The 17,603-nt window shown below is 34.9% G+C and overlaps 1 protein-coding gene across 1 annotated transcript in view; it reads right to left on the bottom strand.

The window, feature by feature from the left end:
• The window catches only part of LOC117335642 (U1 small nuclear ribonucleoprotein 70 kDa-like), a 102,021-nt gene that overhangs the window by 61,939 nt on the left and 22,479 nt on the right, over window positions 1-17,603 (bottom strand). The window contains exon 4 of the mRNA XM_033895781.1: window positions 16,573-16,637. Within this exon, the coding sequence (XP_033751672.1) occupies window positions 16,573-16,637 (65 nt within the window). The remainder of the gene's footprint in view (window positions 1-16,572; window positions 16,638-17,603) is intronic.

A 17,603-nucleotide genomic window follows, 5' to 3' on the forward strand; every position in this document is an offset into this window, starting at 1 on the left:
AACTCTAAACTGCGAAAAAAACAATTAAAGTATGCTACACTTGGATATATCCTCTATAGGTAAGGATTTGTTGTAGAATATGATACATACAATTAAAAAAGTCTGACATAGTGAATAATGGGCCATTACTCATCAGACTCAGGGTTTCAGATAAAAAAAAAATTATTTAAGTAAATCATAGTTAAACTGATTTTGTCCAAATAACATTTTAATTTCATATTCTGTCTTATCCAATTCACTGATACTTTTAAAAAAGCTCTCTCTCTCTCTATTTACAAAGTTCACAATAGGCTCTGAAAATTCTCAAATCCTTAAGATGAATACATGACTTGAATGGTAACCCTAACCTCCAGAAATACAAATTATTGCTCTGTTTCATGTCATGATCAGATTTAGATTTATTTCATGTGTAAAAAACAATATCTAAGAGACAAAGACTGACCGTCCTAACAATAATGGCCGTTAATTGTGTCTGTGTTGATACACAGCTAACATGTCTGATCTGAATAAACATCAATCAATTGCTAAACAATTTGTCTCAATTCTGGTCTTCCCTTTATTTACAGTCAGTGTGCTTTCAAATTGGTCTTAGTCAGTATGCCCAATGACTGAAAGACATGGAGGTTTGATTTTCCGAAAAAAAAATGCATTTGAATTTTCAATTGGTTGATTTAATTTGAAGTTTCTTGGCAATTTATATCATTGTAAAACATTTTTATCTCTTAAAAAGTAAGAGAACAGCAGATTCCATGTACAATTTAGGCTCTAACACAGTCCAACAAATCTGATCACAAGTAAAGTGCTTTTGAAACCTATTTTATGAGTGTTGCTATGGCAATCCCTGGAACATCAAAACTAGTGTATGTATAGAAAGGTCAAAGAGGATTTCCCTCTGGGATTGTGACACATTTTCTTGAAGTATTCACAAAAAAGAGCTATTTCTGATGATATACCATAACCTGTTATGGTCTGACCTGAGCTATATGACCGAGTCGGTTTGACCATCCCAGCTGACCAATATGACATCATACCCACATCAGTCCATAAATAATATGTTCACCTCTGGGAGCTGACATATAGGAAGATGACAGAGTGTCATCATCAGCCCTGACCCAGTCCTCAAACCACTTTAATACAGTAAGTAATGGATAAGACTAACAGCCAATCTAACAATGTCTGTGCCCCACTCAGCTCCACCAGCAGAAACCATTGATGGGTAAATAAAATTCTCTCCGAGCCATCCAGTATGTCCAGGGTTCTAAGCCATGACATGTCTTCCAACAAAATGCTCTAAAGACTACCAAATATAGCTGGTTAAATGGCCTTAGTTTTGAACTGGATATCACAGACAGGAAAAAAACACTGACATTTTTTTTTGCTGTACATATAGATAGAAATTCTGCATACCAAACCAAAATAATTTGAATGATCGAGACATGTTGTGAAATGTATTTCACATCAAGAGTTTTGCTTGATATTCTGTTTTCACAAAATAGGATAGCTCTCAACAATTCAAACTCATAAATACAGATACTGGATTCTGATAAAATACATAGGATAAAATAACTTGTCTTTAGATTAATGGAAGAGCAATCGTCATTATAAAGTATTGGTAAGCCTTTAAAAAAGAAAGCAAGTGCTTAGATGATTGAACCTTAAAATAAGACCAACATATTATCAAAGCTCATAACAAAACAGGTTAAAATTTCACAACCTATTTATCGAATTCATCGCCTAAGAAGGCTCGCCAAATGAATTGTTCCTTGTGGCCCTTAACACCTAAAGTGGCAATAAAACTCCATGCTACATTTCATCAAACTACCAATAAGAACACCATCCTAAGTTTCGATGGCAATATTTCCAGGTACCTTCTACCCTCTCAGAATTGGAATTCACCATTCCAATCAATGGCCTGACTGGTCCATGTCAAATTTGAGGGGGGATAGGATGTTTCATGTGAGTGGGTGTATGGGGTCATTTATTGGTTGGAGAAAAGAATGATGTCCAACAAAATCTACCTTGCCAGAAGCATTAGAAATCAAAGCATTTGAGGACAATATCTGGTCAGCCAATATTGATTCCGATTGTTACCCCACGGGGGGGGGGGGGGGGGGGGGGGGACCAACTTGCCTGTGACAGTTCTGTCAGTGCTGAACACGAAAATTGTCACAAGACCGGATCCGGAGTGATACAGGAATCTGTTGTAGATATCTCAACCAATACTAGTGACAGGAAAAATTATTTTTATCAATGAATCCAGATGAAGGATGGTATAAAATGATTCTGTATGAATCATTATTCGTGTAAACGTCAGGTGTGGGTGGAAGGGAAGGAATACCCCCTGGTAATTGTTTTGACATATTTACTTTTCAACCATGTCAATCCTTCTGAAATCTTGAAATTTAACTTACTTTGGTATATATCAAAGCTGATAAATATCTAAAACTTTGTGTATTTTAACCTGCAACAGCTGTTGGCTACCTCACTGAACAACATATCGGAGGCCCATCCATGCCCCCAGAGCAATAAGGATAAAGTGTCTTGCCCATGGACACAACCACATCAGCACAGACCATTCTGTTTATCAGCCTTTTAACACCATGTTGAAAATATTGAAACTAGAATTTGTTTGTAAAACATGGTGTTACTGATTATCATTATAATCAAGAAAGAGAAAAGAAAAAAAAAACAAAAAAAAACTTCACTTATCGTAATGTACCTAGGTAATTTTTGTCAAGTACAACCAGTAACGTGGATAAACTCTTGCCACCAATGACAGCAGGATTCCCTATTTCACTTAACTGTAACCCCCCTGTTTATTGCCGTCTATTTGCCATATTAAACTCGTGTATTTCAGCTTTGTGTGAGAGAGAGAAAAAAAAGAAAAAAAAGAGAGAGTTATCTGCTTCAAGCTTATATGGAGCCTTTATTTTGTGAAAATCAATTTCATTAGTTAGTTACATTGTCATTAGCTTCTGTGGAGAAAAAAAACTATTATCAAATCCCAATGTTAATGTATCAGAATAGATGCTGCCAGATTCACACAGTAACCAAGGCAACGCCTTGTAGATATTTAAAGAAAAATGAACAATCCATCAAGAGGGCCTATCACTCCTTCACACGACTGCTCTCTCTAGAAATTAAATGCCTTTGTTATTTCATTCTATACACCAAATTCTTAAAGCAGATTGACAGAAGATATGAAGGAAGAAAACTCCTGCACAGTCATTTCCTAGAGAAAACACCTGCAAAACAAAAGGACTTGTATTGTCCTGAAGTTTCATTACAGCATCAAATCAAGCTGAAAACAGACTGTTTACCATGCAATAGCAATGACAGATCTTTTTAATTTCATCTTAAGCAATCAGACAGCTAAAGGAGAGTTTGAATAGTCACTGTTTTGTTTTTTCTCTCCACTTCTACTTGCAGTAAACCAATAACTTTGTCATGTAGAAGGAAACAGGAACCTTAATTGGTTGCCAATTTCTAAAGTTTTGACTGGTTTTATATTTGCGTCAGCAACACTCCTGCTGCCCGAAATAGCATCAGAGATGAGATTTTCTTTGACTGAACAACCGAACCCTTTGCTCCGAACTTTTATCTGCCACTGAGAAGTGGGTCAAATTTGATTATAACATGGAGTATGGAAGATCAAACCAGTACATTTAGATTTTATACATGTTAATTACCTGTGACATATGAGCTGTATTTCTACGAGTGCAAATCAACTTAACTTGGTTATGATAGGCCTTGGCAAACAATGGCAGTGTTAAGGAACTAGAAATCAAAGAGAGATATATCACCCACCATATTATCTATTTTGCCTCTATTAAATCTTTCCTTTTAGTTACCTGCGTAGATAAGTATGATTGTTCTTTTGTTTTCGCTGTCCAGTCACTACATCTAACATGTACAACTTAGGACAAAGAAAATCCAACCAATAACTAATTTAACACAAGAAAATAAATGCATATTCAGTTTGATATCATAAAGTATGACCTCATTGTTGATTTCCTTATACAGAAACAAACCATGAAATATAATTCCAGTCACCTTTTTTTTCAACTCAATGAAATATTGATTCAAAGAAGACATTACATTGTAAAACTATAATACTGTTTTATCCTTAACCAAAGAGCTTTATGTGTTATACCAGGGTAAAGGTGCAGTCAAAACATAAACATCATCACACCGTGAATGCCAACAAGTGCAGGCATGGATAATTAGTCTGGTTTGAACAATCAATAAACTAACTCCTACAAATACTACAGCACATTAAACATTCTGTGTGATTCCTGTTCAGGTTAGAAATGCTTCCTATCAACTATCTGTCCATCAAATATTTATTATTTCTCTCATTAAAAAAAAACCCAAAACACATTGAACAAATTTTTTTTTTTAACCCAGGGCGAATGCGTCCTTCGAACAATTTGCATACAATCAATTTTCTACAGACATTGGTGACATTGTCGTACAAGGCCGACTCAGTTGTCTCCCTTCCATTTTTCAATGATAGAACATCTCTAAGCATGTGTAACAACATAAATATTGTCTTTTTAAAAAAACATATCTCTATACATCATAGTAATATAGGCATAGCTGACATAACTGATACAGCACTGGACAATACTTGTAAAGGTTAGAGAAAGTATTGATCTAGACTTGTTTGTTGGTCATTTAAAGATTTAAAACACCTATTTAAGTTTTGTGATAAGAAAAAATATGTAAATACTCTCCAAACAGATTTTAATGAATCTAGAGTCAAATATCACAAGGTCACAAACTCATACAGCTTCAAAGACATCAAATCACATATTCTCAAGGTCACAAAATCACACATTCTCAAGGTCACAAAATCATCACCATCATAAGTATAGGTCAAACATTGAATTCAATCCAATCAGGTCTGCAGTTATCGATCTCATTGGTTTGGTATTAGGTGGTATACTGTTGTTGGACCAACATGTCTGATCCAAGCTTCAGGCATGACTGCACACGATACATTAGTCCCTTTTGGGTCCACATCAAGTTTATTATGGTAATAGAACTGTCTAAAATGGTTTAAGCACGACAATATGCTGAAAACATGGTTAGTGACTAGAAACTGTACAGAATGCAGTTTAAATTCCATTCTCATTCAAATTTCAAGGCCCCTACTAGAAGCGACGGCAGGGTTGGGCCTTTGCGCATGTCACTTTTCCTACAAGCACATGGCTGTCCCTGCCACATTGATAAAATGATGTTTCATGACTGTGTGGTGCTTATAATATCAGTATCTCATCATTATCTGTTACAATATATAAGTAGAAACTAGCCTGCTGAATATTTTCCAGAAATCATTATGGTTATCTCCCTTTGTCTTGGTAACATCTTTACGGTTATCTCCCTTTGTCTTGGTATCATCTTTACGATTATCTCCCTTTGTCTTGGTAACATCTTTATGGTTATCTCCCTTTGTCTTGGTATCATATTTATGGTTATCTCCCTTTGTCTTGGTAACATCTTTAAGGTTATCTCCTTTTGTCTCCGATACATCTTTATAGTGAAAGGACTTTGCCTCTATTACATAGATTTATATTGTTATATCACTCAGTAACATCTATGTAATATGTAAGCCTTTGCATCAGCTTCATCTGTATCTATAGATAGTATTACTTAGATAAAAATGTTAGAAATATATGCACTTGCTCATAAAGTCTGGAATTTTGCTGCTTTGATACTATCGCATTTGAAACATTATTTTATAAGTGTTCTTGATAGTAATCACAAAACACATGTAATATATATACATCTGTTGTCCTGGACATTTCTGTCCAATATCAGATAGGTACACTGTAACCCACCCACCCTTCAACTCAGAACAGATTTAACAGACCAATCAAAGTTAGTCAAGCTTAAAACATAAGTCACTTTGACTAACATAAATGACTGAATAGCACACTTTAAGTGTAATTAGTTTGAGAACTATATAGCTTGTAGCATCAGAGAAGTGAAACTAGACACTAAATGATGATGAACAGAATGGTAGAAAAGGGTAAATACCTAATATTGACTCCATATATCTAGGCATTAAAAGTAGATATATATAATTAACTTCCACAATGAGAAGTGCATGTTAAGGGGGAACAAATCAATCTGGTGATTAGCTTTATTGAATTCAGCTCGATCTGTTTCCACTGAATAGTGATGTGCTATCAAGAGTAGGATGGAATTTAATCAAATTCAGGAGTGCATTAAACTGTCGTGCAAATGATGCACTGCAACATCTCCATGTATAACCTTTTGTTCACAGGTTCCGTATACATTTTCTTTAGTTGAATTTTCACACTGTTAATTCAATCTGATGTCAACAAGAACAATAGATGATGGAGCTACACTTTGTACAACTATAGCACGGCAGAGATTATTGTGAATGTGCGGTGAATTTCACTGGTTTATACAGCATGCATGTTTTATAAGAGCCAGGCGTTTTGCTTGTTGTCTGGTAGCTTCTGTATTAATGTCACATTGACATTCAGGCATGACATCGTCATCGCTGGCAGGGGCCGACACCCCGCCAGGGAGAAATTTACATGTACCTGGTATAATGCACATCTTGTTTCCATGAGATCTGTATGTACCTGTGTAATATGCATAAACAGTTAAATTGCAATGCTGCAGTAACAAATTACAATTTCCATTTGAGTGCAATGCATTTTTCCTGGGCCACGAGAGACAACATTTAACACTGATGAAATACGTATCAAGCAGAAACACCACAGTGTTTACTTAACAATTACAGACATTAATAAGAGGACTGTGCCACACACAATACCATGACATTCCTCGTCAACCAGTTGTCGTGTGCCGCAAGGGAACACTAGGCACACTAGCTTATACTCGCTGTTCAAAAATGCACTGCTAGTCAAGCATGTCTAATGAAAATTGATAAACTTTGAAGATTCAATGCGGGAGTAGGTTCACTATGGACTGACAATTAGGAAACAGGACGTGTATGTGACAGTCTACTCCGAAAAATGGCTTAGTGTATACAGCTCAGCTGTAAATGGTTTAGCTTGACAGACCTAGATGGTTGTGGATTATTCTTAGCACCTTTGTGATGGCTATTGATCTCTCATGGATAACGGAGGTGTAGAAAACTAAGTCATTCTGGAATAGCTTTTTTCTGTCAATCTATTTGAGTTGTCAACTATTGAAACATGTTTCGTGTGGTAAATCAGCGTGAGGTGAGTTGACTCAAATAATACCTTTTTACATTTTAATTTTAGTTTTTGAAATATTGGGGATGCAGTAGAGAAAATTTAAAAGCTTTTAACTCACATGAAGTCACACGAGACTTCAAAGTGGAAACTATAAGAAAACTTAAAAGCTGGGCTTGTTTAAAATGTGAAATTTTACATCAAATAAAATTCAGTAATATGAGCTAGTAACACAAGAATTTAAAGCTGGGTTTGTATAAACCTGGCAAATTTTAACATAAAACCAGAAATCTGGAATCACAAAATCTGAAGGCTGCTTTCACACAAAAATTTGAAAGCCAGTCAAATATAAGTATTAAAGTTTAGTTGATCCAAAAGTCAAGGAAACTGAGAACATATAAACTTCAAATGGCTGTCTTAGATTAACAAGGGAAGGGGGGTCTTTCAGCTCACAAGAAAAGCTTTATACCGCAAGAAGCTGAATATGACATTTATTTTTTTCATATTGGATTTTTATGGTAATTTTGACTAAATTTAATTGACGAAATCATTTTGGTAACGTAATTCTTTTTTTTTAACAAATGCAAATTTTGCCTTTGTAGACTTATGTTATGTATGTTTACAGAAAACTGCATTATAGATATGCATTACTATTCCTCTTTGTTTATATGCCTTGACAATTTATTCATTGGACAGGAGGGACGCTGCAATAATGAAGCTATCAAGAACAGTGTTGAACCAATCCACAAAGCAAAACTGTTCTACTTCTGTCATATATCTGGTGTCAAATTCATTGTTTCTCAAACGACCAAAACAATGTGCCCTTTCCTGTCTCCAGAAATCAAGGCAGCATTTATTGTAATTGTCAATAAGGGATTCCGTGAGCCCTATGTAACGACCTGGAATACTTAACCAAGTTTCTTACACTTGGGAGTTCTCTCTTTTACTTGTCACACAAAATAGATGAAACAGTCCATGGCAATACAGATTACACAAATTTAAATTGACGGCTTTCTTAGGCACTCTCGAAAATGGATTTCCTCATAAAACCAAGTCTCAGGACGAGATATATGTAATGTATCTATAGTCTACTCCCAGTCTGCTCTAATCATTTATGGATACCAAAACCAAAATAATTTCAATTTTTTCACCATTCTTCCCCATATGAACAATATGCACAAATGAGAACTTCTTTGTTATAGCATATTTCTTAGTCTCTATCCATTCAACCGTGGAAATTAATTTTGGAGAGCACTTTTTCTTTGTATTTCAATATCAAGATTTGAAATCAGCAAAAATTGACATGAAGGAAGCAAAAATTTAGAAGAATGAAATGTGTCACCATTCATACCACTATATATATGGCTCTGAAATGATCCAAAAAACCAAGGTACTGTAAGACAAAATCAGATTGAGTCAAATGTCTTTATTGAAGACATGTAGTAATTTAGAAATCAAACAGTGAAAGTTATCCATTCCCAAAATCCTCAAATATGTCATTCTCTTATTTAGAATTGAATTTGTATTCTAAATTGCTAGGTTTTTTTTTTAAAGATTTGAGCCATACACTCAAGAATCCAGTTATAACAAGTTTAGAGCCATCTGTGATTCAAATAAAATGTTCTTAGCAAACTGCCAAAACATCCTTAGCACCTTCAAGCAGCTAAAATTGTTAAAGTTGACTATGTTGTATGCATGTCCAAATGTTTGATAATATCTGACTAAATCATACTGGTACGAATGAAATGAAAATCGATGTTAAAATGAAAGCTCGCTTCTACAATATCACTGGAACATTGGTGGACCTAATTATTGCTGGTCCATTAGGATTCCATTATCAAACTGATTTACCATATTCAGTTAAATAATAGCTGTCCTCAAAATACAACCAGCGAGGTCTGTATTATTACAATACAAACAGATCTGTAATGGTGTTATATTGTTTGCATTCAAATGTTTGTATTAGAAATTCAACGATGAATATTGATTTTTATACCTATTAACCCATTTGTTTTATCAAACATTTTAAAGTGTATGAGTATTGGTATGTATCAATGTTTTGGCTCTCTCTGAGAAGCCTGTTTGAATTGACCACTTCCTGTTCAAATTGGACAGTTTATCAGATTGAGCAGGTTATCAGATTGAACAGGTTATCAGATTGAACAGGTTATCAGATTAATTAGTCGAACTTGTTAATTTACACGATGGCCTGTTGCCACTGCACCAGGAAAATTTTGGGATTCCCCAATGAAGCTGTCAACTCCTCCACATTAAACGTAACCTACATTATACACTGTGAAAGCCGCATGAAAAATTTACATAATTCTGTAGACATACAAATACTTGCCAACCTAGACACTTAATTTCAATATGACGATAATAACCACGGTGCAGCCAGCGAAGCAGAGCAGCAAGAGTGTAAGCGATGGTTTACAAACGACCAACTTTGTTGCTTATTCATGACATCTATCTCTAGTGACTGGATAGGAACACCAGCAGTCAAGCGCGACAAATCAATATTAGAGATGGTTACGCTGATGTACAGCATCACAGGACCACCATCAGCATAACCACTTGATGTAATCATATCAACAACGACTGCATTATCCCTATAATTATGCCATTGTCTGCAACATTGTTTACTCTCCAGGGAAACAAACCTTATTTAGGTGCTGATCAATTTACAATTCTCATTTGTTAGTGCATTAGAAATAGTAATTTTCATATTATTTCATTAAAAATTGAAAAATAGACATTTGGAAAAAACCGTGTAAATTTGTACACAGGCCATATAAAAGCGCTTCATTTCCAAGTTAAATAATAACACTATCAATGGTGACACTAGTGGTATAATATGGAAATGACAAGGGAACTTCACTAGAAATTTACATTGGAAAGCGTTACAGAATTTAAATCAAGGAACCTCCCTTAAATTCTGAAATACTTTCCTATGGGGAAACATTTTTTTAACTAAAGAACCCTCCTTAAATTCTGTCATGTTTTCCTATGGGCAAAATTTTAACTAAGGAACATTGCTTAAATTCTGTCATGATTTCCCCTGGATAACTTTAAAATTAAGGAATTTCTATGAGTAATTTTGATGAAACTGAGCCTTGAATCATTTATCACATATGTGGCACTTCGAGTCATCATACTTGTCTTTATTATCTGGAAGTTCTGGAGAAATAAAAATATCATGTAGTTCATTCATCAAAACTGATTTAAACAAATAAAAACATTTTTTAGAGTTCTATATATATGTTACATTGTATAAATATCACCCTTACATTTCAAGAGTTAACCAGTTGTAGAGAGAGCCCATGGGACTTTGAACACCTTCTATTTTTCTCAGCTGTTTTTTTTTTTATCTTATTTATGCTTATAACCTGTTAGTACTTCAGAGATTTGTCCCGTAATGTTACTATACACGTTTCAATAAAATGTATATACCGATGTATTTATTTCATGGTGAACCCTTTATCTACCAATATTAAATGTTAAAGAGTTTCAAATACATCCTGGATTATGGAAATAATCACCGACAGAAAAGTAACTAGTTTCTAAATTTTGAACCATGGAACATTTCAGAAAATCTGGAGTGAAAAAAGGAAAGAAAGTGCTGGTTAAGAACCTCAACACACCTACTTTTTTTTGTTTTTGTTTGGTTGCTGGGTTTTCGCCCTGGGAACAACCATGGTCATTTTGAGGCAGGGTCTTGATGTAGAATTTGATGGCTACCTCAGTGAACAATACAGAAGGCCCGTGGCATATCTAGATCAATTCGAGTAGAGTGTATTGCCCAAGGACACAACCACGACAAAGACTGCTCTGTCTCTCAGTTTCTCAACTTTTTCAGTGTTGGCTATAAGGAACATTAGTGGAAAAAGTGCCTGCTTGACTACAGTAAAAACTAATTGTTATTCCATGTCACATGACCTGTTCTGTCTTAATTCTGCCTATGTCATAAAAATAAGTTGCATGGTTGTCTTGATAGTAAAATATATGATGAACAAAACTGGCCAGCTGATTAGACAATTCAATAAATATGCATTAATTGTTTAAATAGAATATTAAATGGCAGTGCAGTGTGCTGTGAAATTCAATAAGGATGTTAACTATCTGATACAGCATTTGTCTTTTGACTTGACCTGTATCAAACTACAGCATTGTTAAATGTTAATAAAATTCACATTAGATTGACACTCATGAAACAAACCTCCATATATAACTGTTTTTAATCAATAATCAGTTAAAATATTAGTCCTCAACTTATATATGGCCCATAACAGACACCCTGGAATCAATTATCCTTTTTTAAAAGTCTGATGAGTTTGAAAATATTTTATTTATTATGATATCTATTACTGCAATATTGAATTATCTGAATCTATAGAATGGGCCTGGTGTAGCCTCTTTATTTATGGGGGATTAGTATATTGTGGACAGATGAAGCCTAAAATGTCGGCTATAACCAGACTCCTGACAGTAGGTGGTCCCTGTCATCAGCTCAACACTGAAAAGAACTGTCATCCTCACTAAACACAATTCAATTTTTTAATATTTTTTTTAAACAATGCTTAAAAAAATCAACAATTATTCAATTTAGCTTTAACTTATTATTGTTGTTTTCGATCCAAAATGACAGGTTTGAATTTGTAAATCAATGAAAATATGAATGGATCATTTTTGTTTACATTAGAATGAGAGTTGAGAATGAAGCTGGGTAAAACTAAATACAGTGATGTATGCTTTGACTGGAATCAATACAGGCTTGTGTGTTAGCTAACAGTGTTACAACCTCTGTCAGATATCCTGTTTACTGCTATCAGATACTAACTAGTGTCATATTGTCAACAAAAGATTCCAAAACATATTTCAGCTTAATGCATGGTGTAAAATAAAAATCCATATTTTAAAACTGTATCTGGGTTAAAATCATAGATTATGCCATTGACATCAGTGGGATTCAACATCAGTATTGTAACAAATGCAGCAACATTGATATTGATAACCATCGGGAGCAATGAATCAGTCCAGCATTATCCTTTAAAGAATGAAACGAAAGCCCTCAAACTGACATAGATATCTACCATATTGCTGACTTCAGAATGTTTAATGAGAAAACAATATGAGATGAAGGTTTATCATAGTCCCCGACAAAATCATCAATGTGTCTCTTCATTTTCAGTAGAAATATCACCAATAAATGTTGTGTAAAATGAATGACTTGATTAAAATATATCAAGTTATATAAGGCTGTATATTTGATGTGATAATAAGAGGAAAATATTGTCTCTGCCAACATTGTTATTACAAATACTACACAATCACATGACTTGTCTGTCCCGATTTATCAGCATAGTAAATTTTAGTGAACTCCGAAAGTCACCAAAATTTCAGTATTTTTCCAAAAATATACCCAAAAAACCCCCACTTAATAGTATGGCAGCAGCCTGTTTTACATTATAAATATGTGTAAATATTCTATGCACTGCAAAATCACTCGCTCTCAAAATTCACCTGTTGCCATTTTTACATCAACAAATCACTCTTTCTGAAAGTGAGAAGATAATGTATCTGATTTATTGTAGAATTCATCTATAAACTAATAAATGAAATAATTAGCGAGGCAATAATGATTTGTTTGCTGTATACAGCCAGGGTCATTTTGAGGCGGGTCTCCTTGTAGTAGTTGGTGACTACTTCACTGAACAACATAAATGAGGCCCGTTTCATGCCATCCAGAATAATAAGAGATAAATGTCTTGCCCAAGGACACAACCATGACAGCAATGACCAGCCTGGTTATCAGTTTCCCGAGAAATACAAACTGACAGGGGAAGGAAGCGTCGAGCCACGTGTCTCAAACCTTCAGAGGAGGTTACATGGATGATACTCTAACTGACCAGGCTATTTCTGCCCCATTGGCGAGACAACCTACTAAGCTATCGCAGTCCCTTTGGCTAGGCAATACAGATTTTATATCAATTTATCAAAATTCAAGGTTTTAAACCCAAAAACACGACAAAAATACTTAAAATTCATGTTATCTTTAGGGTGCATTGAGATGTCCAAGCTACACTGCAATTACAGTGTGTATATTCCAGGTTTGGTTTGAATAAGAAACTGAGCTGAACACAAAACTTCGAAGTCTGTAATTCACAGCATCCCTTATAACCAGAGTCCATGGAACATAAATCCTGGATGATATTTGTAAATGAAAGGTGTGTTTAGATTTCCTCTATGTGTTCTTATTATATACCAAGTTTGGTCAAATTTTGCAGCAACAGATATAATCGAAAAAATGATGACAACGTCAATGCTGCCATCACAATTAACATGAAAGTAACACCATAGTCTTACTTTGCGACTTCATTGCAGGCAAGACAAAACTGATCATTGTGATATGGCTTTTACTTTGAACACTTAATGAACGGATTTAAGCACTTGATCAACAAGAGATCCCAGAGGGATCTTGGCGCCCACCATTGAATGTTCTTCATAGGTTCCATGTCAGATTGATCTTTTCTCTACTTTTCTCTTCTTCTAAGTCTTACTAATCTGTGTAAATTCAGAAGAAACCTCTAGTACTTTTCAAACAAGGGAAACCTATATATAAAATTTAAGATTTAGGCACCAAGGGGAACCTATATATGGAATTTGAGAAAGATTCCTTCAGTACTTTCTGAGAAATAGCGATAACAAACTTCAATTGTCTAAATCCAAGATGGCTGCCTGTCGGCCATGTTGTTTTCCGATCGGTCCCAAAATACAATATGCATAACAAGGCACCAAGGGGAACCTACATATGAAATTTGAGAAAGATCCCTTCAGTACTTTCTCAGAAATAGCGATAACAAACTTCAATGGTCAAAATCCAAGATGGCTGCCTGTCGGCCATGTTGTTTTCCGATCGGTCCCAAAATACAATATGCATAACAAGGCACCAAGGGGAACCTACATATGAAATTTGAGAAAGATCCCTTCAGTACTTTCTCAGAAATAGCGATAACAAACTTCAATGGTCAAAATCCAAGATGGCTGCCTGTCGGCCATGTTGTTTTCCGATCGGTCCCAAAATGCAATATGCATAACTAGGCACCAAGGGAAACCCACATATGAAATTTGAGAAAGATCCCTTCAGTACTTTCTCAGAAATAGTGATAACAAACTTCAATGGTCAAAATCCAAGATGGCTGCCTGTCGGCCATGTTGTTTTCCGATCGGTCCCAAAATGCAATATGCATAACTAGGCACTAAGGGGAACCTACATATGAAATTTGAGAAAGATCCCTTCAGTACTTTCTCAGAAATAGCGATAACAAACTTCAATGGTCAAAATCCAAGATGGCTGCCTGTCGGCCATGTTGTTTTCCGATAGGTCCCAAAATGCAATATGCATAACTAGGCACCAAGGGAAACATACGTATGAAATTTGAGAAAGATCCCTTCAGTACTTTCTCAGAAATAGCGATAACAAACTTCAATGGTCAAAATCCAAGATGGCTGCCTGTCAGCCATGTTGTTTTCCGATCAGTCCCAAAATGCAATATGCATAACTAGGCACCAAGGGGAACCTACATATGAAATTTAGGAAAGATCCCTTCAGTACTTTCTGAGGATTAGCGATAACAAGAATTGTTTACGGACGGACGGACGGACGGAGGGAGGGACGGACGGACGGACGGACGACGGACCACGGACGCAGGGCGATTTGAATAGCCCACCATCTGATGATGGTGGGCTAATAAAATAAAAGAAAAAGTCACAATATCTAGAACTTCTTAATATTTTCCTCAAATGCACACTCTAACAGATTAATATTTCAAGAAGTTTCCAATATTAATTTTTTAAGCATTTAACATTCTTCTCGAAATATTGAACACCTCAACCAGAATAAGCCAATGTCTGGTTCCACAGAAAATCATATTTTTGGCGAAGGTTATGACAAAAAACTTTGCCATTTTGTACATAAGTGTATTGAACAACAATATAGGAGTTGTTTCCCTTCCTATATGTCCAGAATGTGTCAAGAAGTGTGTCAATTTAAGAATTTGTGTCTTTTTCACTGTGATTAATTTGAACATTGGAAGCATGCTATTCATGTATCCTTCATGGTCTGCATCATATTCATATATCTAAACATTCAATCCTATCCACAAGAATGACATCAGAGAGCATCCCCTTCCCATCAGTCTTGTTTCAATTACACATGTACAGGTTAACATGACCTTTCCACGCTGATGACACATATGGTTTTATAAACCTACTGAAAGAGTGAACAATCAAGATCCTTTTTTATATCTTAAATAAGGAAATTTCCAGTAAAAAGGTAAAAATATATATATATATTTGTATAAAATTTGAGAAATATTGAGTCAAACTGTTTTTCTTTGCACCAAACTTTTTTGTAGATTTGGCAAAATATGAACAATTTAGTTTTCAAAAATACAGTCTTATAGAAATCAAAGTATCCAAAAGTTTTTAACGTAAAAATAATGAAGAAAAGAAAGAATTTTCTGAAAGCTTGCAACTATTTTCTTCAAAACAACTTATTTTCAAAGTAATTTTATGAACTGATGATTGGCTTGATGACCGATATATTGGTTGAACAAGATGAATCAACAGTGTTTCAATGATTTCTAGCTTTCATCTAATGTATTGATTGATACAGATGCAGATTGATGTAAAATTAAGATGTCCAAATCAAAAAATAAAATAAAGAAATGCATATATATTGTAAAACGTTCATTGCTTGTTCTATGATAAATATCAATGAAGCAAAAAATGTCAAAACATTTTCATTAATTACGTAAAATTCAAGTCTTACAATCATTTTTTTTTTGGAAAAATAGTGCAGTCAACCAATATATAACAATATTTATATTATGTAATGTAGGACTTACCTGAAGATAGAGTGTACAACGGTTGTCTCCCCTTCCACCATAAAAACAGTATGGCACACTCATTTCAAAATATTTTATTACAACTCAGCACTTGGTAGAGCAGCCAAAAATGTGTTGTTTTTCTGAATTGATTGAATTTCTTATACGACAGGAACACTTTCTGAATTGTATTCTGGTAGGGCATGCTGCGGTATGGGAGACAACCTTTATAATGGGTAGAAATTTGACAAAACAAGCAATTCTCAAGTATTCCTGAGCCCAATATCTGTCTGGATATAATATAATGTTCGGATTTGTTCCAATTTTGTTTCTTTTTTTAAATTCCTTACAAATTGATATTCAATTAAAGACATGAAGTAGAAAAAATTTCTAAAGATTTCATCCAAATCTTTCAAAGGGCTGAGGAATTTTTTTTCTATATCAAAAGCTTTTTTTGAGAATATAATCAACTTTTTAATTTGACTTACAATTCTGGCAACAAATAGGGTCTTGTATGGGTCTGTTGTGCTGATCGGGTTGTTGTTTGGGTCCCCTAAAAAAGAAAGTAAATCAATCATAAGTAAGCATGTGTTATGTATTTAAAACATCAAAACAAAAATTGTTACACATCGTTCTACGGTAACACAATGTTATCGGAAAAAGAAACTGGAATGTATATCAACGTAAAATCAGAAAATTATGATGATTAACACTTGTGATGTCACACTGAGGAGTCTCATACTGATAATTCTAGGTCAGGTTTTTATTGGGGAAACACAGAAAGACATCAGAAACAATACGATAGCTATAGAAGATCAATTATGGAATCATACGCTGGCTACTGGGACAGACAAAATATTTTGTCTTGATCTTCCTCTGTCTAGTGTGAATAAAACTGACCTACCTCTGTCTAGTGTGAATAAAACTGACCTACCTCTGTCTAGTGTGAATAAAACTGACCTCACCTCTGTCTAGTTTGAATAAAACCGACCTACCTCTGTCTAGTGTGAATAAAACTGACCTCACCTCTGTCTAGTGTGAATAAAACCGACCTCACCTCTGTCTAGTTTGAATAAAACTGACCTCACCTCTGTCTAGTGTGAATAAAACTGACCTCACCTCTGTCTAATTTGAATAAAACTGACCTCACCTTTGTCTAGTTTGAATAAAACACAAGATCAACTGGAGACTTGCTGGATAAAATGATATTCATGTTGACAATAAGGATGATACCTCATCCTCTTAACTAAGAAAGTGGAGGTTGATCTGCCCTCAACTTAGAAGTCTGGGATACAATACCCCAGGGACTACTACCTTACAGCTTGTACCAATAATTATGGTGCATTATTCAAGACCAAGATTAATTAATTTGAATACAAATAGAAACACTGTACACTTGTTTTGGGAAGTACCATGACAGTATCTGTTTCAGACCCTGTATCAGCTCCTCAGAGACCTGTGTCACTGTACACTTGGTTTGGGAAGTACCATGACAGTATCTGTTTCAGACCCCGTATCA

This window comes from Pecten maximus, chromosome 10, assembly GCF_902652985.1.
Source record: "Pecten maximus chromosome 10, xPecMax1.1, whole genome shotgun sequence".
Classification (NCBI taxonomy): Eukaryota; Metazoa; Mollusca; class Bivalvia; order Pectinida; family Pectinidae; genus Pecten; species Pecten maximus.